At 40.6% G+C, this 23339-nt stretch overlaps 1 protein-coding gene across 2 annotated transcripts in view; it reads left to right on the top strand.

Annotated features, from left to right (window-relative positions):
- Positions 1-23339, top strand: part of LOC141148682 (rho GDP-dissociation inhibitor 2-like) — a 129360-nt gene extending 106021 nt beyond the window's left edge. For both annotated transcript variants that reach the window (XM_073636324.1, XM_073636323.1), the window contains exons 3-6: positions 7220-7303; positions 13432-13508; positions 20125-20188; positions 22940-23339. In XM_073636324.1, the coding sequence (XP_073492425.1) occupies positions 7220-7303; positions 13432-13508; positions 20125-20188; positions 22940-23139 (425 nt within the window). In that variant the 3' untranslated portion in view covers positions 23140-23339. The remainder of the gene's footprint in view (positions 1-7219; positions 7304-13431; positions 13509-20124; positions 20189-22939) is intronic.

The raw sequence follows: 23339 nt of genomic DNA, 5'->3' as shown, positions 1-23339 counted from the left end.
AGTGTCCATCATTGCCCTCTATTTGTGTCCATCATTGCCCTCTATTAGTGTCCATCATTGCCCTCTATTAGTGTCCATCAGTGCCCTCTATTAGTGTCCATCTTTGCCCTCTATTAGTGTCCATCAGTGCCCTCTATTAGTGTCCATCTTTGCCCTCTATTAGTGTCCATCATTGCCCTCTATTTGTGTCCATCATCGCCCTCTATTAGTGTCCATCAGCGCCCTCTATTGGTGTCCATCAGTGCCCTCTATTGGTGTCCATCATCGCCCTCTATTAGTGTCCATCATTGCCCTCTATTGGTGTCCATCATCGCCCTCTATTAGTGTCCATCAGCGCCCTCTATTGGTGTCCATCATCGCCCTCTATTAGTGTCCATCAGCGCCCTCTATTGGTGTCCATCAGCGCCCTCTATTGGTGTCCATCAGCGCCCTCTATTGGTGTCCATCAGCGCCCTCTATTGGTGTCCATCAGCGCCCTCTATTGGTGTCCATCATCGCCCTCTATTGGTGTCCATCAGCGCCCTCTATTGGTGTCCATCAGCGCCCTCTATTGGTGTCCATCAGCGCCCTCTATTGGTGTCCATCAGCGCCCTCTATTGGTGTCCATCAGCGCCCTCTATTGGTGTCCATCAGCGCCCTCTATTGGTGTCCATCAGCGCCCTCTATTGGTGTCCATCAGCGCCCTCTATTGGTGTCCATCAGTGCTGCATATCAGTGCCGCCTTATCATTGCCCTTCAGTGAAAGAGAAAACTCAATTTTATGACAGAAACTAAAGAAAAACTTTTTTTTTTTTTTTTTTTTAAATTTCAGACTTTTTTAATTTAGCAAAAAATGAAAACCCCAAAAATGGAAACCAAAAGAAATCTCTATTTGTGGAAAGAAAATGATAAAAATTCAGTTTTGGGTACAGTGTTGCATGACCGCAATTGTCATTCAAAGTGCGACAGCGCTGAAAGCTTGAAAATTGTCCTGGGCAGGAAGGGGCAAAAGTGGCCGGTATTGAAGTGGTTAAGGATGAAGGTTTTGTGGGATATTTGTGACACCATGCAGTTGTGTGAGCGTTCTCCCATGGCTCTCCGGATGACCTCCCGGTCAGCAGTAATCCTTTAAATTAAGAGCAGGCCTTATTAAATTACGGAAGTATTTCTGGGGCTTCTTGGCAGCTGCGACTATGCAAAGGGTCAGGAGGAGAGGCTGGGAGCGCGGAGTGTGCGGACAGCTTGGCGGGACCCCCTCCCCCCTGAGCCTCTGCTGAGACCAGTCCTTAAAGTAATACTAAATACACACTGTTACGGTTACATTGTCCCTTCTATCTCTGTATGGGGGTGATGTCACTCTGATGGGTTTTTTTTTTTAAATAGTTTAACCGGTTCAATACCGGGCATTTTCACCCCCTTCCTTCCCAGACCAATTTTTCGTTTTCAGCGCTGTCGCATTTTAAACTACAATTGCGCGGTCGTGCGACGTTGTACCCAAACAAAATTGACATCCTTTTTTCCCCACAAATAGAGCTTTCTTTTGGTGGTATTTGATCACCTCTGCGGTTTTTATTTTTTGCGCTATAAACAAAAGAAGAGCAACAATTTTGAAAAAAACACAATATTTTTTACTTTTTGCTATAATAAATATCCCAATTTAAAAAAAAAAAAAAACATTTTTTTCCTCGGCCGATACGTATTCTTCTACATATTTTTGGTTAAAAAAAACGCAATAAGCGTATATTGATTGGTTTGTGCAAAAGTTATAGCGTCTACAAAATACGGGATAGATTTATGGCATTTTTAAAAAAATTTTATTTATTTTTCTTTACTAGTAATAGCGGCGATCTGCGTTTTTTTTTTTTTTTTTTTTATTCTTTTTTTCATGACTGCGACATGGCGGACACATCGGACACTTTTGACACATTTTGGGACCATTCACATTTATACAGCGATCAATCAATTGGTTCAGATCCGACTGAAAAAACTCAAAGGCGGATCTGAACGGTCCGCACATGTGAAAGGAGCCTTTTATCTTTTTCTGACATTTGTTGGCTTCAAGTTTAAAATCTTTTTTTTTTTTTGCTAGAAAATTACTTTGAACCCCCAAACATTATATATATATATATATGTGTGTGTGTGTGTGTGTGTGTGTGTGTGTGTGTATATATATATATATATATATATATATATATATATATATATATATATATATATATATATATATATATATATATATATATATATATATATATTATATATAATTTTTTTTTTTTTTTAGTAGAGACCCTAGAGAATAAAATGGTGGTTGTTGCAATATTGTATGTCACAGCGGTCTTTCAAATGCAATTTTTTTTTTTTTTTAATTACTTTAGCCACTTCCCTACCCGGCCATAGTAAAATGACGTCCACAGATGGGATCTCTCATCCTGGGTGGACGTCATATGACGGCCGTCTAAACACACAGATCCACGTCCTGTCAGTTGAGAGGAGACTGATCTGTGTTCTCAGTACAGAGGAACACCGATCGGTCTCCTACCCTTGTGAGTCCCCTCCCCATACAGTCAGAATCACTCCCCTAGGAAACATTTAACCCCTCGTCTCCTGCTAGTGGTTAACCCCTTCCCTGCCTGTCACATGTATACAGTAATCAATGCAATTTTATAGCATTGATCGCTGTATAAATGTGGATGGTCCCAAAAACTGTGTCAAAAGTGTCCGATGTGTCCGCCATAATGTTGCAGTCACGAAAAAAAATTGCGATCGCCACTATTACTAGTAAAAAAAAAAAAAAAAAAAAATTTTTTTTAAAATGCCATAAATGTATCCCGTATTTTGTAGACGCTATAACCAATCAATATACGCTTATTGCGATTTTTTTTTTTTTTTTTTTTTTTTTACCAAAAATATGTAGAAGAATACGTATCGGCCGAAACTGAAGAAAAAAATTGTTTTGTTTTTTTTTTTTTAAAAATTGGGATATTTATTATAGCAAAAAGTATAAAATATTCTGTTTTTTTTCAAAATTGTCGCTCTTCTTTTGTTTATAGCGCAAAAAATAAAAACCGCAGAGGTGATCAAATACCACCAAAAGAAAGCTCTATTTGTGGGGAAAAAAGGACATCAATTTTGTTTGGGTACAACGTCGCACGACCGCGCAATTGTCATTTAAAGTGCGACAGAGCTGAAAACTAAAAATTGGTCTGGGAAGGAAGGGGGTGAAAATGCCCAGTATTGAACTGGTTAATTAATAAAATTAAAAAAAAAACTAACCAGTAAAGTTAGCCCAATTTTTTTTTGTATAATGTGAAAGATTTTACGCCGTGAGAATCGTGATCTTTATTCTAAGCAAAAAAAAATCGTGATTCTCATTTTGGCCAGAATCGTGCAGCTCTACTTTGCATACATTCAGGAAATGCACAGCATTTTCTGAATGGCTCCAGTGCTAAACAGCCGTCGTCCTGTGTTCAAAATGCAGCAGGGCAACTTCTCATCACAGGACCCAGAAGTGAGTGGAGATCCTCGGAGTGGTGATGTCTGCTGCAGTCATTTCCAGCTTTGAGTCTTCTAGTTTGTGATCTCATGTGGCCCTTTTTTTTATTTCATCCTTTTTTTTTTTTTTTTTCTTTTTTTTAATCTTTTCCTTGTTTTGTGTGCCATCATTGAAATTCCCCCCAAACATCTGTATCGTAGCTTTATCACCTCGGACTTAACACTCCCTTGAGATTTAATACACTTATTCCAGGACGATATGTCCTAGTTCTCGATGGTAATTGTGCTAGAATGTTCCTGGACAGTTCTGAAGCCAGCAGAGATGTTCATGAGAAGAAATGTGGGTTAATTCAAATTGTTCCTGGAAACATTTAGCACCCTGAATTACCTGCCCACATTACATGTACACATCAACTATATTTTAGAATCATTTATTCCTCTTTTTTATATATCCTAGATTTGGATTGCTTTTGTGGCTGCCTCTTGGCATTGAGTGATGCAGCTGAAGTTATTGTGTCATCTGCAGGGCAGAAACAGAGCTGGAAATATCCTTAAAGAAGAAATATCACTTCCATTGTGTTTTAACCACTTCCGGACCGCCCGTAAAAACATCACTTCTGCCCACAGCTCTTACAGGGCCATTTAAAAAATTTTTTTTTTTTTTTTTTTTTTAATTGCATTTTAGTGTAAATATGAGATCTGAGGTCTTTTTTGACCCCCAGATCTCATATTTAAGAGGTCCTGTCATGTTTTTTTCTATTACAAGGGATGTTTACAGTCCTTGTAATAGGAATAAAAGTGACACATATTTTTTTTTTTTTTTTTTAAACGGTGTAAAAATAAAAGGTAAAATAAATAAGAAAAAAATATATATATTTTTTTTTAAACCTGCCCCAACGCATACATGAGTTGCGCCCGCATATGAAAACGGTGTTCAAACCACACAGGTATGAGGTATGGCCGCGATCGGAAGAGCGAGAGCAATAATTCTAGCCCTAGACCTCCTCTGTATCTCAAAACATGCAACCTGTAGAATTTTTTTAAACGTCGCCTATGAAGATTTTTAAGGGTAAAAGTTTGTCGTCATTCCACGAGCGGGGCGCAATTTTGAAGTGTGACATGTTGGGTGTCAATTCACTCGGCGTAACATTATCTTTCACAATATACAAAAAAAATTGGGCTAACTTTACTGTTTTATTTTTTTTTAATTCAAAAAGTGTATTTTTTTCCAAAAAAAGTGCGCTTGTAAGACCGCTGTACAAATACGCTGTGACAGTATTGCAACGACCGCCATTTTATTCTCTAGGGTGTTAGAAAAAAAAAGTACGGTTTGGGGGTTCTAAGTAATTTTTTAGCAAAGAAAACTGTTTAACTTGTAAACAACAAATCTCAGAAAAAGGCTCGGTCCTTAAGTGGTTAATGTTTTTTTTTTTTCTCCAGGGCTCAAAGTATATGTAGTACTTTATCCCATCATCCTAGGTGCCATCTAAGCCAAGCTGTGAGGTCGGACAAGGCAACGGTCCTCCAACAGCCGACCAACAACTCAGCTGGCAAGGAGACGGCTCATTTGACAGACTGCGTTTTCTCTGTCTCCACGCACATGCCCGCCTGCTTGGAATGTTTTAGCTGACAAGCCCCCTCCTCCAGCATTATTCATGAGATGTTTTGTCTCGAGCAAATGCTCGGAGGTGATAGAGAAAAGTGCTGTTAAAGAAGCCATCTCCCTGCTAGCCGCGTTATCGGACGTCCAGCGAAGGGTGGAGGGGGCATCCTGTCTGACTTCACCATTAGCTTTAGACAACACAGAAGAAGATGGGACAAAAGACTTACATGTACATTGTTCCCTGGGTAACAGAACACAAAAAAAAAAATATTGAAGTGAAACCTCTTCTTTAAAAGCTTTTGGAATTCAGGGTTCCATGAATACATAGCTGTGATGGTGTGTTTCTTTTTGTTACCCCATTGTTAGTGCATTCACTGTCCAGAGAGCATCTCGTAGTGACCACACCAGTTCATAGATGTGTATGAACAATATTAGTGGGTCGGAGTGGAACTCAAGCCAAAACAACAAGAGAACTACAGGGTCACGTACAGGGAATACTGTATTGAGAGTAGTCAGAAGATTCACTATAGTTCAAAAAAAGGTGAAACTGTCTTAAAGCGGTGTTTCACCCAAAAGGGATAGAGGTCTCTCTTTAAGGCCTTCCCCCCCACTCCTTCTCAAGAGGATGTATTGGGGGGGTTCCCGATTTTGAAAGGTACCCACTTCCGCTCTGATCGCAGGGGTCTCCAAACTGCGGCCCTCTGCTAGCTTGTATACGGCCCTTGGGGCATTATTCCTTCCAATTGATATGAAGCACACTATCCCTTCCACTGGCACCAAAGCTGGGACACTATTTCTTCCACTGTTACCAATGATGGAACACTATTCCTCCTACTACTGACCACCAACCATGAGGCCATGTTTATTCTCACTTATGCCCCAGCATGGCCACAATCTGGCCCCCCTGAAGCCTGGAGAGGAGGCCTTACATAGGAGACTGAAGTTCCTCTTGTTTTTTTGGTTTGTACAGTTAAAGGACATTTGTACCCAGGGCTTTTTTTCAGCTGGAACTTGGTGGACTTGGTTCCACCATCTCAGGCCCTCTGCTCCCTGCTATCACTTGTAAACACGGAAGTCCGGCTCCCACTGTGTGCAGGATGGGGACAAGGGAAATGCAGGTGCCCGGGTGCAATGAGGATGCAGACACCCCCACTGGATGATCTTTCTGCAAGTGAGAGTGGGAGCCACCTACAATGTGCGGGGAGGTACAAGAGCTAGCTGGGTGCTTTAGCTTAATACAGCAACAAAAGTAAAGTGGAAGATGGTGGAGCTTTTAAGGGGGTGGGGGGGTGGGGGGATACAGGGGAAGTGGGGAGGGGGTTGCATACAGAGGTCAAAGCTGAAGAGATGTGGATGGAGAATGTTGGAGGTAATCCGCTGTGGAAGAAAGCTGAACTCTGCACTCTGTGTGTAGCACACCCGTGAACTCTGCTCTCTGTGTGTAGCACACCCGTGAACTCTGCTCTCTGTGTGTAGCACACCCGTGAACTCTGCTCTCTGTGTGTAGCACACCCGTGAACTCTGCTCTCTGTGTGTAGCACACCCGTGAACTCTGCTCTCTGTGTGTAGCACACCCGTGAACTCTGCACTCTGTGTGTAGCACACCCGTGAACTCTGCACTCTGTGTGTAGCACACCCGTGAACTCTGCACTCTGTGTGTAGCACACCCGTAAACTCTGCACTCTGTATCCCCCCCCCAACGCTGCACGTAATGCACTCCTGTTAGTAAGTGCCCCTTTAAGACCCTCCAATTGTTAATGAAATTTGACTACACCCACTATTTTATGCAGTTTGGAGCGAGTGTGTAGGGTGGTCATGGTTGAGGTCCTGCACCTATTTTCTTAGAAAAAAAAGCCCTGTTTGTGCTCAAAACTTTTTGACAACTGGTGATAGCTGGGAGGGGATTTCCCCTTACTTTGGAGAGATTTCCTTCTATATACGGTTTTATATATTTCACTTCCTGTTTCAGAAACTCAACAGGAAGTGAATCATCTCCAGTAAGGATGGGGGTTTTAACCCTTCCCTACAGTATGCAAAAAAGAAAAGGTTTGGCTATACAGTATTTGTGGTATGTAAATCTATAATTTGTGTATATTACTGTTGTTGTGGAGCTTCTCTTCATTTTGCTGTTTCATTTTGTCTTAGATCCGAACGCCCCCAACGTGCAAGTAATTCGGATGGAGTTGATGTGTACTGAGGCTCCGGCACCCATCAAAATGGAATTAGCAGGTAAAAAGCCTTTTCTCAAAATATATTGATCACTCTTGTTAAATGACAGCAGTCAATTCAATATTTTCATTTCCTAATTCGACCTGGAAAAACCGCTTGAAACTGAATGGTTAGTATGGGAAGCCAATGTCCCTTCTATTTCTGTATATGGATGATGTCACTGTTGGCACTTATTGTAAAAAAAAAAAAGTACCTTTTTCCTAATCGATATAGAGTTGTCCCCTGACCCAGATCTCTCCCAGCCTGTCTGCAGGGAAACATAACCAGGAGGAGCTTCCATTCCTTTACTGCTGGTTACATGTTCAAAATAAAAGAAAGCCTTAGGTGTACAGAGTAGGGCTGCAACTAATGATTATTTTCATAATCGATTAGTTGGCCGATTATTGTTTTGATTAATCGGTTAATAACCTTAATAAAAAAAAAAAGAAAAAAGTGTGGCGTATAATTTAGTTAATATGTAAAGTTTTTAAAAAAAAAGGCAATTTATTCTCAAATATCTCTATGCAGTGGTAAATATAAATAACCAACTATATGTTTAGGGAGCAAAATATCTAATCCACTCTGAGAATAACAGACAGAAGAGATATACTGTATATACTATTAGAGGAGAGATATACTGTATATACTATTAGAGGAGATATACTGTATATACTATTAGAGGAGAGATATACTGTATATACTATTAGAGGAGATATACTGAATATACTATTAGAGGAGATATACTGTATATACTATTAGAGGAGAGATATACTGTATATACTATTAGAGGAGAGATATACTGTATATACTATTAGAGGAGATATACTGTATATACTATTAGAGGAGATATACTGAATATACTATTAGAGGAGATATACTGAATATACTATTAGAGGAGATATACTGAATATACTATTAGAGGAGATATACTGTATATACTATTAGAGGAGAGATATACTGTATATACTATTAGAGGAGAGATATACTGTATATACTATTAGAGGAGAGATATACTGTATATACTATTAGAGGAGAGATATACTGTATATACTATTAGAGGAGATATACTGTATATACTATTAGAGGAGATATACTGTATATACTATTAGAGGAGAGATATACTGTATATACTATTAGAGAGATATACTGTATATACTATTAGAGGAGAGATATACTGTATATACTATTAGAGGAGATATACTGTATATACTATTAGAGGAGAGATATACTGTATATACTATTAGAGAGATATACTGTATATACTATTAGAGGAGAGATATACTGTATATACTATTAAAGGGTGAATCTGATCAATATTATCAGACTCAGAGATCAAATGTCTTCCTTCAAAAAAAAATGTAATTTTAAGAACGATCGTTCGATTTTCTAATCGTTAGTGGGGTCAAATCGATGTTCATTTTCAACCACAGTGACAGGAAAATTTGAAAATTGAAAATTCCTTTCACCAAGAAGTTTTCAGACAGTGTATGAGGTTTTTGTTCAGAAATTACATTCATTTTAAAAATAGAATGTTAAAAACAAGTGAAAATTTCAAACAACATTCTTTCATTCAGCGAATGTACAAAGATTTTTTGTCTGAATATTCTCGTCTGAAAATTGATCGGTGTGTCCAGCATAAGGCTCAGTACACACCTAGGCAGTTTGCTTTTGATCTGTTTCTGCAGTGCTTTTTGCTGTGCGTTTTGATTATTGCACACGTGATTTTGCGGCGATTTGCGTTTTTGCATTTTTTTTGGACAATTTATTGGGCAGATTAAAAAAACACAAATTGCTGCAAAATTGCATTAAATGCTTTTCTGCAGCTCCATTGAAGTATATTGAACCAAAAAAGCACCGTTTTTGTTTTAAAAAAAAAGTCCCTGACCCTTTCTCAACACACAGTGGCTGAAAAAAGCATAGATGTGAACGTGTCCCATAGGAAACCATGTTAATGAACTGTAGTGAGCTTCTGCAAAAAAGCACCAAAAAACACAGAGATGTGAACCAGGTCTAAGACGTTTAGTAACATAATGGGGTTCAAAAAAAATAAAATTAGCAGATAATCACTACTGTAAGGGGTTCATTTTTTTACTGTAGAACTGTGAAAGTAACCTCTACAGTAGCGATTATTTGCTCTTTTTGTACTATAAAGGGCTCGTTTTCATTTTTTTTGAACCCCATTATGTTACTGGCCGATCGATTATGAAAATAGCAATCGATTAATTTCATAATCGATTAGTTGTCGATTAATCGATTAGTTGTTTCAGCCCTAATACAGAGTAAAAATATTATCAATAAACTGTTTAAAATTGTCCTACAAATATCCACTCACCGGCCACTTTATTGGGTACACCTTGCTAGTACCGGGTTGGACCCCCTTTTGCCTTCATTCTTCGTGGCATAAATTCAACAGGGTGTTGGAAACATTTCTCAGATATTTTGGTCCATAGTGACATGATAGCATCACGCAGTTGCTGCAGATTTGTCGGCTGCACATACATGATGTGTATCTCCCGTTCCACCACATCCCAAAGGTGCTCTATTGGATGAGATCTGGTGATTGTGGAGGCCATTGGAGTACAGGGACCTCATTGTCCAGTGGTGAGATGATTGGAGCTTTGTGACATGGTGCATTATCCTACTGGAAGGAGCCATCAGAAGATGGGTACACTGTAGTCATAAAGGGATGGACATGGTCAGCAACAGTACTTTAATCGATGCTCAATTGATAATAAGAGGCCCGAAGTGTGCCAAGAAAATATCCCCCCCACCATTACACCACCACCAGTCTGAACCGGTGATACAAGGCAGGATGGATCCATGATTTCATGTTTACGCCAAATTCTGACCCCACCATCTGAATGTCACAGATGAAATTGAGACTCATCAGACCAGGTAACCTTTTTCCAATCTTCTATTAACACATTTTGGTGATCCTGTGTGAATTGTAGCCTCAGTTTCCTGTTCTTAGCTGACAGGAGTGGCACCCGGTGTGGTCTTCTGCTGCTGTAGCCCATCTTCTTCAAGGTTCCATGTGTTGGGCCTTCAGAGATGGTATTCTGCATACCTTGGGTGTAACGAGTGGTTATTTGAGTTACTGTTGCCTTTCTATCATCTCAAACCAGTCTGCTCCATTCTCCTCTGACATCAACAAGGCATTTTCATCCACACAACTGCCACTCACTGGATATTTTCTCTTTTTTTGGACCGTTCTCTGTAAACCCGAGAGATGGTTGTTCGGAAAATCCTGGGAGACAAGCAGATTTTTTTTAAATCCTCAGACCAACCCGTCTGGCACCAACAACCATGCAACGTTCAAAGTCACTTAAATCCCCTTACTTCCCCATTCTGATGTTCAGTTTGAACTTCAGCAAGTCGTCTTCACCACGTCTAGATGTTTAAATGCATTGAGTTGCTGCCATGTGATTTGGCTGATATAGCAATTTGTGTTACCAAGCAATTGAACAGGTGTACCTAATAAAGTGGCCAGCGAGTGTATATTTGAAATCAACTGTTTATTATTTTTTGGCAATAACATGGTGTGTGTGTGTTTCCTGTCAGTCACAGGCTGTGTCACATCCCTTCAGTCTGTGGCTTCGAATAAGAGGGAGGTGAAGCCTCCATTGATCTACATGTAAAATCTCACCCCTGTTGTGTTTAGCTGGTTAGTGGGCATGGAGGAGGAGGAGGGAGTGGGCTGTCATTTATCACTGTGTATACGCCCACATGTGTGACTTTATAGTCACATGGGCTGCTCAGATGTGATGGGGAGGAAATGTTTATCATAGAAACTCACTGAAAACTGAGCATGTGCAGGGCTGCCAACACTGCACTACAAAATCCCTAGCTGCATTGGGGACATGAACAGAAGGGGGCGATAGAGAGCAGCAGGATCAACCAGAAAACAAGTCTCGTAACAGCATGTAATACACCATTTTATTCTTCCTTTTTTTTTTTTTTTTTTTTAATGGTGTGGGTTTAGTGACACTTTGAATCACCAGACTTGCCAAAAAACTAGTTTAAAAACCAACAAGTACTAACAGGCTAAATACCATATGCTGTCAAAATCTACTAAATTATAGGAACATGTACCTTATTAAACACAGATGTTGGCTATATACTGTATATAAAAAACAGTGCTCTATTGTTCTCTGTTGGTGTGATTTTAATTATTATTACATGCAAGTCATAAAACCTACACACATATTTTATGGAAAATATTTAGGACCTAAAATGTATCTAAACCCAACAACAATTTTTTTTTTTTTTTTTGCAGCTTACCAGTCCTTGATTTACTTTATCTCTGTAGGCAGCCATCATTGTCTACCTTTGTTCTTCTCTATAAAATAGTGGATAAATGGTATTGGTAGTTTACACAGTCGAGATAAGATTCAGCAGACTGGTAGTTCATTCACACTGCTTACAGCTCAGGAACCGTCTGCCTGTTCAGAGGTGAGAGCAGAGAGCACTAGGCTGTGTGTACAAGAGCCTGACCATGCACCCATTATCCATTGATCACACGTGCAATGCTCTGCAGGCTGCAGGGGGGAAAAAAAATGCATTTTTTTTTTCCTGAAAATAGATGTGCATTTATCCCTCCTTTATTATTTTTTTTTTTTTTTTATTTATTTTTATTTTTTTTTCATAAAGGTGAATTTTGGCTTTTTACAGTGAGCAACATGGACACTTCTGGTATTTTCTGTACTTACTGAACATTTTCTTAGCCTAAAAGTGGAAATTAATGCAACCAGCACAACCATGCTGCAATTTTTACTAGAGATGCACCGAAATTTCGTCCGAAAATAGTGTTTTTGGCATCCGGCCGATCAGAGAAAAAGGTGCCAGTAAAGGCACCAAAAATGCATGTGATTTTGCCGCGAATTCGCCGTTTTTACCACAATTTTACTATGCTTTATGGTGTGTTTTTCATTGGCCATGTGACTCAAAAAGCGCATCAAAAACGTAATACGGGTGCGTTTAATGATGCGTTCTTGCTGTGTTTTTAATGCATTTAGACTGGGAGGTCCGTGGTTTGGTGGTTTTGTTTCTTTTTTTTTTTTTTCTGACCAAAAATGCAGCAAGTAGGATTTTTAAAGGGGTTGTAAATCCTTGTGTTTTTTCACCCTAATGCACCCTATGCAGTCAATCCCCCGTTTTACTTACCTGAGCCCCTTCATTGCTGCTGTCAATCAAATCCAATGACTTGGACGGTAGGGCCGAGTCCGGCATTCATGTCCGTGGAAGCAAATGATGGAGCGCCCGCAAGGTAACCCCCTGGGGAGAGCGCTTCTCCGAGGGGGTTATCTGATGTTGGGAGGAGCTGTGAGAGCCGCTGGGGGACCCCAGAAGAGCAGATTCGGGGCCACTCTGTGCAAAACAAGCTGCACAGTGCAGGTAAGTATGACATGTTTGTTATTTAAAAAAAAAAAAAAACAATCCTTTACAATCACTTTAACACCACAATGGAAGCCCAACGCACCAATGTGCAGACATACATAGAAGTTTCAAAGGGATACATTTTTCTTGAGCTTTTCTTGCGCTAAAGGTGACAATAATGGCCGACGATGAATTCATATTAATTTTAATTGATATTAAAAAGTCGAATATAATACAATTATATATAAAAAAATAAATATTTTTTAAAAACTGTCCTTTTCAGTTTTCGGCCAATTGCATCCTGCTTTTTTTTTTTTTTTTTTTCCGTTTCAGCACCAAAACTTTCATTCGTTGTACCTCCTAATTTTTACAATTTTTTTTTTTTTTTTTTCGGGTTTAGATACATTCAAGATTTGGCTAATCACCTTCAGAAAGACCCCACTGCAACAGTCTGTGATGAAGTCTCATTTCATTTGTCCTTTGCAACTTAATAACTTGCCGATGTGATACCTTCCTTCTATGTGTACTATATGACTATAAGACTTTCTTATCTATTCCTTTTGACTGAATATGTACAACATAGTTGCCTGTCTTTGTCAGCGTTGTCAGTTGTTACTTTATGACCATTTCAATATCACAGAAAACATTCTTGGATAAGAATAATGACCCTGCTGTCCTAAGGGCACAGTGCTAGCCCCAGTATGGGTTTACTGCCGATAATTTAATATGTATCTGTATGTTTTGCATTAACGGATGATCATTTATATTTGCAGGCAATGTAGGAACGTTGAAAGATCACACCTATGTCCTGAAGGAGGCTTCCAGTTACAGGGTTAAAATTACATTTAAGGTAAGGTTAAAAAAATTTAAGAAAAAACACGAAATTTAAGAAATTTACCGACTGATCAGTGTGTGATGGGTGTGCTTAACCACTTCAATACCAGGCACTTATACACCCTCCTGCCCAGACCAATTTTCAGCTTTCAGCGCTGTCGCAGTTTGAATGACAATTGCGCGGTCATGCTACACTGTACCCAAACTAAATTTTTATCATTTTGTTCCCACAAATAGAACTTTCTTTTGGTGGTATTTGATCACCTCTGCGGTTTTTATTTTTTGCTAAACAAATAAAAAAAAGACCGAAAATTTTGAAAAAAATAACAATTTTGCTTTTGTTTCTGTTAAAAAAAATTGTAAATAAGTAAGTTTTCTCTTTCACTGATGGGCACTGATAAGGCAGCACTGATACGGCGGCACTGACGATGGCCACTGGTAGGCGGCACTGATGGCCACTGGTAGGCGGCACTGATGGCCACTGGTAGGCGGCACTGATGGGTGGCACTCATATGCAGCACTGATGGGTGGCACTCATATGCAGCACTGATGGGTGGCACTCATATGCAGCACTGATGGGTGGCACTGATGGGTGGCACTGATGGGTGGCAATGAAAGGCGGCACTGCTGGGCACTGATGGGTGGCACTGATGGGCAATGAAAGGCGGCACTGCTGGGCACTGATAGGGTGGCACTGATAGGCGGCACTGCTGGGCACTGATACGTGGCACTGATATGAGGCACTGATGGGCATCCCTGGTGGCACTGGCAGTGGTAGGCATTGAAGTGGGCACTGACTGGCAGCTGCCTGGGCACAGATTGGCAACTGCCTGGGCACACAGTGGCATTTCCCCGGTGGTCTAGGGGGCATACCTGGTGGTCCAGTGTGTATCGCTTCCCTGCTGGTCCTGGGCGGCTTCCCTGGTGGTCCTGGGTAGGATCCGAGGGGGGGCTGTGCTGATAAACAATCAGCACAGACCCCCCCTGTCAGGAGAGCAGCCGATCGGCTCTCCTCTACTCGCGTCTGTCAGACGCGAGTGAGGAAAAGCCGATCACCGGCTCTTTCTATTTACATCGTGATCAGCCGTGATTGGACACGGCTGATCACGTGGTAAAGAGTCTCCGTCGGAGACTCTTTACCTAGATCGGTGTTGCAGGGTGTCAGACTGACACCCCGCAACAACGATCGCCGCGATGCGCGCCCACGGGGGCGCGCAGCAACTCGATATTCCTGATCACGTCATATGACATCACCGATCAGGAATATCAAACCACTTTGCCGCCGTCATTCTGTAATAGGGCGGGCGGCAAGTGGTTAAAGCGGAGGTCCGCCTAAAAAAAAAATTAAAAACCAGCAGCTACACATACTGCAGCTGCTGGCTTTTAATAATCTGACACTTAGTCCAGCGATGTTGGCACCGCAGCTGATGTTTCCATCAGCTGTTAGACAGTGTCATTCGTACGGTGACAGTGTATGGTGTTAACACTGTATTAATGTCAGTGGTAGTTAGTTTCCGCTCCATGTCGGTGAGTGTCAGATTGCTTGCCACACTATCGCAGTCCAGTTAGAAGTCATTGATCATCGCCATCAGTAGTAATATAAAATAAATAAATAAAAAATCCAGTATATATCCCATAGTTTGTAGACTCTATAACTTTCATGCAAACCAACCAATATACACTTATTGGGATTTTTTTTTTTTTTTTTTTACCAAAGACACGTAGCAGAATACATTTGACCTTAAATTTAGGAAGACCTTTTTTTTTTTTTTTTTTTTTTTTTTTTTTGTATTATAGCAGAATGTAAAAAATATTGTTGGTTTTGTTTTTTGGGCGTGTTCTTCAAAATTTTCGGTCTTTTTTTTTTTTTTTTTTTTTTTTATTACATTGCAAAAAAAAATAAAAACCCAGTGGTGCTCAAATACCACCAAAAGAAAGTTCTATTTTTGTGAAGCAAATTATATAAACTCAGTTTCTGTACAGCATTGCATTACCGCGCAATTAATAGTTAAAGCAGCGCAGTGCGGTATAGCAAAAAAATGGCCTGGTCATGAAGGGGGTAAAATCTTTTGGAGCTGAAGTGGTTAATGTGCGTTAAAAAAATAAGAATGCTTTGCATGCAAACTCTTTACAATTGTAGGAAAACAATCCACAACATACAGTATTACAACTTTGCATACAACACACATGCACACGATATCTAACCTTCCTAGCAAATGAGCATTGACAATGATAGATATGCTAAAAGGATACACTAAAAAGTAATTTAGCTTGGGTTATAGCGGCTTCACCACTTGCTTCAAATCATGGCTTCAGACAGGCTTTGTTAAAGCTCTGAAAGCCAGTCAAAGCTCCTGTCACTAAAATAAAATGCTAAGCTTACAGTCCTGTTTACATTTGCTTTGCTTTGCTTCAGCTTTGCTTCAAAAATTACAGTGGTGCTTCAAAGCTCTTAAAGCCTCCATAGAAGTCTATGGCAAACCTCGCTTGAAGCCTTATCGAAGACCCACCAAAGCCTCATCGAAGCACCAAGCAAAAGCAAGGTGTAAACAGGACTGTAAGCTAACCATTTTATTTAGTGACAGGAGCTTTGACTGGCATTCAGAGAGCTTTAACAAAGCGTGTCCGAAGCCATGGTTTGAAGCAAGTGTAAACTAGCCCTTAGAGTCTGCAAAAGACTTGAGACTGGGGCGGAGGTTCACCTTCCAGCAGGACAACGACCCTAAACATACAGCCAGAGCTACAATGGAATGGGTCAGGGTACTAGGTGTTATCCTGGATTCTGAACTCTCCTTTCGGCCCCACGTCCAATCACTTTCCAAAGCTTGCCGCCTCAACCTCCGCAACATTTCTAAACTATGTCCCTTTCTAACCAATGAAACCACAAAGCTCCTGATTCACTCCCTGGTTATCTCTCGCCTCGACTACTGCAACTCCCTCCTCATTGGCTTACCTTTAAATAGACTATCCCCCCTTTAGTCCATCATGAATGCTGCTGCCAGACTCATCCACCTTACAAACCGCTCAGCGTCTGCTACCCCTCTCTGCCAATCCCTCCATTGGCTGCCACTCACCCAACTAATTAAATTCAAAATACTAACAAGTTACAAAGCCATCCACAACTCTGCCCCCAGCTACATCACTAACCTAGTCTCAAAGTACCAACCTAATCGCCCTCTCCGTTCCTCCCAGGACCTCCTGCTCTCTAGCTCCCTCATCACCTCCTCCCATATCCGCCTCCAGGACTTCTCCCGAGCTTCGCCCATCCTCTGGAATTCCCTACCCCAATCTGTCAGACTGTCTCCAAATTTTTCTACTTTTATGTGATCCCTGAAAACTTTCCTCTTCAGAGAAGCCTATCCTGCCTACATCTAACAACTGCACTATTTTCTCCATTAGCTCATCCCCTACAGCTATTACCCTTATATATAACTTGACCCTCCCTCCTAGATTGTAAGCTCTAACGAGCAGGGCCCTCTGATTCCTCCTGTATTGAATTGTATTGTACTTGTACTGTCCTCCCTAATGTTGTAAAGCGCTGCGTAAACTGTTGGTGCTATATAAATCCTGTATAATAATAATAATGGTTTAGATCAAAGCATATTCATGTGTTAGAATGGTCCAGTCAAAGTCCAGACCTAAATCCACTTGAGAATCTGTGGCAAGACTTGAAAATTGCTGTTCACAGACGCTCTCCATCCAATCTGACAGAGCTTGATCTATTTTGCAAAGAAGAATGGGCAAAAATGTCACTCTCTAGATGTGCAAAGCTGGTAGAGACATCCCCAAAAAAGACTTGCAGCTAAAATTGCTGCAAAAGGCGACAAAGTATTGACTCGGGGGGGCTGAATACAAATGCACGCCACACTTTTCACATTTATTTGTAAAAAAAAATTGAAACCCATTTATCATTTTCCTTTCACTTCACAATTATTTGCCACTTTGTGTTGGTCTATCACATAAAATCCCAATAAAATACATTTATTTTTTTAAAAGTAATGTGACCAAATGAGGAAAAATTTCAAGGGGTATAAATACTTTTTCAAGGAGCTGTATGTGGTTTGTGCTCCTTTAAAGCATTTTCAGTTGCTGACTTTTCCGTCTGGAAATTCGACATGTCTGCTTGTAGTGCTGATGAATTGGTTTTAATCCTTTGAGTCACTGACCCAGAATTATAGAGATACTAAAAGTATCCAATTTTTATTTGCTGCAAGCCTATTCCAGGTCAGTGACTCAAAAATGATGTAGCCAGAGTTGGCCGGTCAGCTATTTCTTCACTAGGAGGCCAGCATGAAAAGTGTACCTGATGGTGATGAGGAGAGCAGATATCACCAGAGTATCCTGCAGAATAAGTACATCAGGGTCATAAATATTTACTAGGTAAATCATAGGGCTAGTAAACCCTGTTGGAGGAATGTATGCAGATGACTTTATTTTATTTCTGAATGACACCAGTCCTTCTCTTAAAGAGGCCCTGTGTATTCTCTCTGGTTTCACCGACTGCTCTGGCATTAAAGTTAACCGGGATAAATCCCAAAGATTACCTGTTGATATTTCGGCCACGCTTCTAGCACACCCCAATCTCCCATTAAAATGGACCAATAAGATCAAAACCTTGATATCTATATTTCACCTTTCACCTCTGATTACTGTGCATAAAATGTGGCCCCGTTAATACAAACCATGAAAGCTAGGCTGAAGGATTGGTTGCATCTTCACCTCTCCCTGATTGGGCAAATTAATCAATTTTAAAATTAAGCTCTTACCTGCATTTCTTTATGTACTTGGACATTCCCCTGTGCGGATACCCCAAAAAGTTTTTAAAAGCCTTTCCGATACCAATTTGTTCTCTATTCTCTGGGGCCCAAGTAAGCTGAGATGAAAATTGGTGGTTTTGCAAAGGCCCTGGCATGAAGGAGGCCTGGCTTGCCCTGACCTCCACAAGTACTTTTTGACTGTCCTGCTGACACATGCCCGTAATTGGCTACTAGCAGATGAGTCTAATGCAGGGGTGGTTTTGGAGACAGCTTGTCTGGGATCCTATGAACCATTAAGGAACCTTATATGTGAAAACTGTCCTAAAATCAACTGTTAACTCTCCTGGGCACATTTTACCACCAACCAACCCCATTGTGATTTAATCCTAAACTGTTGGAATTTGTCAATCCCCAAACCAAATGTTTGGGTAATCAAAGGCATCAAATTTCTGGATCAGATCTTTTCCGAGTGCCAGTTGCAGACTTTTGACAGGTTAAAACATCAGCATGGTTTGCTTAACTCGTATCTGTTCAGATTTTTGCAACTTTGACATGCTTTCAATTCCCAATTTGAGAACCACCAAGTTGCCTTTCATACTTCTGCTCTTGAAGGTCTGCTCAAAGACGAGTTCTTGGTAAAACCTCTGTCTACTATCTACAAAGAATCCCTCAATCCATACAGGGCTTGAATCCCTCACAACCAAATGGTTAGTTGACTTTCCTGACTTAGACACGGAAGATTGCGAGGAGATGTGAAAATGCTCCTATTCTCAATTGGTGTCCACCAAAGATAGATTAATCCAGTTCAAAATCCTACATAGAGTTTACCTCACGCCCATACACCTGCAAAAAAGGATGTAGCCATCTGTCCCAGCCTCCTGCTGGAGGTATTCTTCACCCACAGCAGATTTCATCCACATTTTCTGGCTGTGTCTTCAGCTTAAAATTTTCTGGAAGGATGTGGTTTTATTTATTCTATCTGTCACTATTCAGATTCCGCTAAAAGTAGAGGTGTGTCTGATAGGACTACTTGACCCTTTGGCTCCTTGTCGGGCCTCTAGAACTCTTTGGTTTATTGCTTTTATTATGCACGCAAAGCTATTGTACTTCTGTGGAAATCCTCCTCAGTACCATCTTCATTTCTGGAAATGTTTGGTCAATCTAGCATTACCACTCTACAAGGCCACCTATCTGTCTTGTGGTTGTGCCCAGAAGTTCCATAAAATTTGGGATATTTGGGTCGAATCCCCGCTCACTAATGCAGATTCTATTGCTGATGACTAATCGGTGTACCAGTGTGTGGTAGTTACACCAGAGTTTAGGTACTTCATGTATATGCTCTCTGTGTTTGATCGAACTAGGTGAACGTGCTTGGCACAATGCTTTTCTCATTAGTCCCTTATTATGGTCCTGAACCCTGAATGTATGTATGCAATCCTAGTGATCTACTCCTCATGTGGTCCGAGCGTACTTTTTGGTTTGGTTTTTGTATTTCTTACGAGCCTGAGTATGCCCAATAGGCTCTGTATTCTATCATACAATACAGAGCCTATTGTCTTCTATGCGTTTGCCCTTCCATGTGCTCCTTGCTGTGAAGGCCAGTTATAGGTGGGGGCAGGGGCCATTTGTTTGTTTCTTGTATCATACATTGAAATTTACAATAAAAGGCATAAAAAAAACCTATATGATAATGGGAAGTGCCTGAGGTATCGGATTATTGAAGACAATGACAGGCTTCTGAGAAAGGTGTGTTTTTAGAGAGAGGTTGAAGTATTTGGTATTACCGGGCGGTCCTGAATGTATCCCAGGACCCTTTAGTGCTGATGCATGGTCTTCTTTTATATTCACAGTCAGTTTTTTTTACTTTTCTTCTAGGTGAACAAGGAAATTGTATCTGGGCTGAGATATGTACAGCATACCTACAAGACAGGAATAAAAGGTAACTTTTTTGATAAAAATAACATTCATGAAATAGGTAACATTCTTGCACAGAGCAGCCCGTCCCTTCTCTTCTTAGGTCTCCCCCTGTCGCTCCTGGCTCCTTCTCTTCTCCGAGTCCACCCATAGCAAGCCACTTGCTATGGGGCACCCGTGAATGCTCGCTTCGATCCCCGCTCCGTGTGTCCATAAGACACAAGGACTTTGGCACGGCCCCGCCCCCACTCCCTCCTCACTGGCAGTAAATGACAGCAGTGATAGCCAATGGCCAGTGGGGAGGCAGAGACCCGCTTTCATGCACATCGCTGGACTTTGATAAGAGTATTGGGTGGGGCAGGAGCTGCATACTGAAAGTTTTTTACTTTCATGCATGTGATGGTAAAAAACCTTAAGCCTTTAGAACCACTTTACAGTAAGAAAGCCATTTCAAAGCATTGTTTTAGTATTTTCATGGCTGCTGGCCAGGGATCTTTTGCTGCATTCTTCCATCTCTGAGACTGCAGGAGTTATAACTCCCAGTTTCGTCCATCTGCTGCTGCCATTCCGATGCCTCATGATGGCACCCTGTTGTATAATTACACCGGCTGGAAAAAGACAGCAGTCTGTCTGATTCCACCAACAGTGTTGGCTGTGTAGATTTTTCAAATAACCAGCAATAGTCCAGCTGTAATAAATTGACACCTATACCTCTATAGCCTATATGTCTATAGACTTCCCAAAGCTTTGGCAAGGCTATAGAAGTACATTTAGGAAAATGAGCATTAAAACAAGCCCCCACTGACCTCTGCAGTTACAGCCACTGTGGAGCAATTAATCCTTAATCACTTTTCCTTAGGTGGACGTCATATGACGTCCTGGACTTTTAAGTGGTTTAATCTGAATGATGGCTGCAGCCATCATTCAGATATCAATGTTTTCTGCCAGTGATTTCCTGTCATGTAAAAACAATCATAGCGGCTCCCACTGCCCTCCAGTTCTTCTACTGGCTCACCCGTTCGTTCAGCGAGCCGGAGAGGCCGGGTTGCAACGTTATGATATCACGCCTTTTTTTTACCAGAAAAGGCAGAGATCGCATTTTTTTTTTTTTTCTTCTTCTTTTTTTTGTTTCCAGGCTAGAGGTCAGATGTGGGGTTTTATAGACCCCAAATCTCTCTGTAAAGAAGACCTGTCATGCCCTATTCCTTTTACAAGGGATGTTTACATTCCTTGTAATTGGAATGAAAGTGATTAAAAAAAAAATTATTAAAAAAATTATTATTTTTTTTTTTATAATTTTAAATTCGCCCCCGTCCCTGCCTGCTCTCACGCAGAAGTGATCACATACGTATGTTGTGCCCACATTTGTAAATGGCATTCAAACAACATGCAAGGTATCACCGCAAACGTTAGAGCAATAATTATATTCCAAGACCTCCTCTGTAACAGAGAACCTGTAAAAAAAATGTTAAAGTACTGAAGTTTGGCGCCATTCCACAAGTGTGCGCAATTTTAAAGCGTGACATGTTTGGTATCTATCTACTCAGCATAACAACATCTTTCACATTATACAAAAAAAATCAGGCTAACTTTAGTGTTTTGATTTATTTATTTTTTTTTTAATTAAGGTTTTTTTCCAAAAAAAAAAGTTTAAAAAATTGCTGCGCAAATACCGCGTGACATAAAAAGTTGCAACGACCGCCATTTTATTCCCTAGATTCTCTGCTAAAAACATATATAAGTTTGAGTAATTTTCTAGCCAAAAAAATGATGATTTTTAGATGTAGGAGAGTTCCAGAATTGGCTTGGGCTGGAAGTGGTTAAAGTTCATAACAGAAGCACCATAGTCTAGTTCTAATCAATTTCTTAGCAGCTTTAGCGATGACTTAGTAGTCGTCCAGCCTTCTATAAGCCTCAAAACGCCTAAATTTGTGATCGCCTAATGCACCATGTCCCAAGTTGTCTCTCTGTCCATTTCACTGCCTGGGTGACATGGACACTTGCTATTGGCTGTCCAGCAGCATGGTCCTTTGGAGACTGTTGATGACATTCGGAAGAAGCAACCAGTCTACTGGAGCTCTGGATCAGCTGGTTGTGGCTCCTGAAAGCAGGTATGTACGTTCCAGGCCCTCAGAGAGACACAGGGGTTGACTTACTAAAACTGTAGTGTGCAAATTCTGATGCAGCTGTGCATGGTAGCCAATCTGCTTCTAACTTCAGCTTGTTCAATTAAGCTTTGACTATGGGCCCTCGTTCACATTGGCGCGAATTGACAGGTCAGTTCGGAGCCTATTACCGGCAATAGGAGCGTCCCAAAGTCGGCGTTGCACCGATTTCCAAAAGTAGTTCCTGCACAACTTTTGGCGACTTCAGGGGCGATTTCAATAGACATCTTTGCATGAACCCGCACCAATGTCTTTGAAGTCACCCACCGAAGTCGGACTGAAATGCGGCTTTGAAATCTTGCGAGTTCAGATGTACACGTGCACAATTTCAAAGCCGTTTTCAGTATGAACAAAGGCTGAAACTTGGAAGCTGATTGGTTGCTATGCAGAGCTGCACCAGATTTTTGCACTATCCAGTTTTAGTAAATTAACCCCACAGAGTGATATGAAATGCAAAATTTTACAGTTGTCAGCAGACTAGGAATAAAGGAAATCTAGTAATGGGATTTTTTTTTTTCCAGTGTATGTACACAGTATATAAAATTATATGGTCTCTTTACCTAGATCAAAAATAAGTGAAAAAATGTTTTTTTCTTTTTTTTTGTCAACAGTTGACAAAGAGACGCACATGGTTGGCAGTTATGGCCCTCGGGTGGAACCGTACGAATTCCTAACGCCACTAGAGGAGGCTCCGAAAGGAATGCTTGCCCGTGGGACGTATTCAATTAAGTCCTTCTTCACAGATGACGACAAAACCGACCACTTGTCCTGGGAGTGGAAATTGAGTATAAAAAAGGAGTGGAAGGACTAGATCAGGGAAAAAAAAAAGCCCACCATGACTTTGTTGTCATCTTAATTAGGGGAAAATAATGATTCTGCATATTAAAAATTGTACAAGATTTATTATGGTTTCTACATCTGTTTTCTAATTGTTTTCTTGTAGTTTCTAAGAAAAAAAACAATATACAAACATGTAAAGACATTATTTAATAAAGAGAAAACTTTAACAAA

The sequence above is a fragment of the Aquarana catesbeiana genome, linkage group LG06 (assembly GCF_042186555.1).
Source record: "Aquarana catesbeiana isolate 2022-GZ linkage group LG06, ASM4218655v1, whole genome shotgun sequence".
Lineage (NCBI taxonomy): Eukaryota > Metazoa > Chordata > Amphibia > Anura > Ranidae > Aquarana > Aquarana catesbeiana.
Note: the sequence above shows the minus strand (reverse complement) of the source record. Positions and strands in the feature narration are given on the sequence as shown.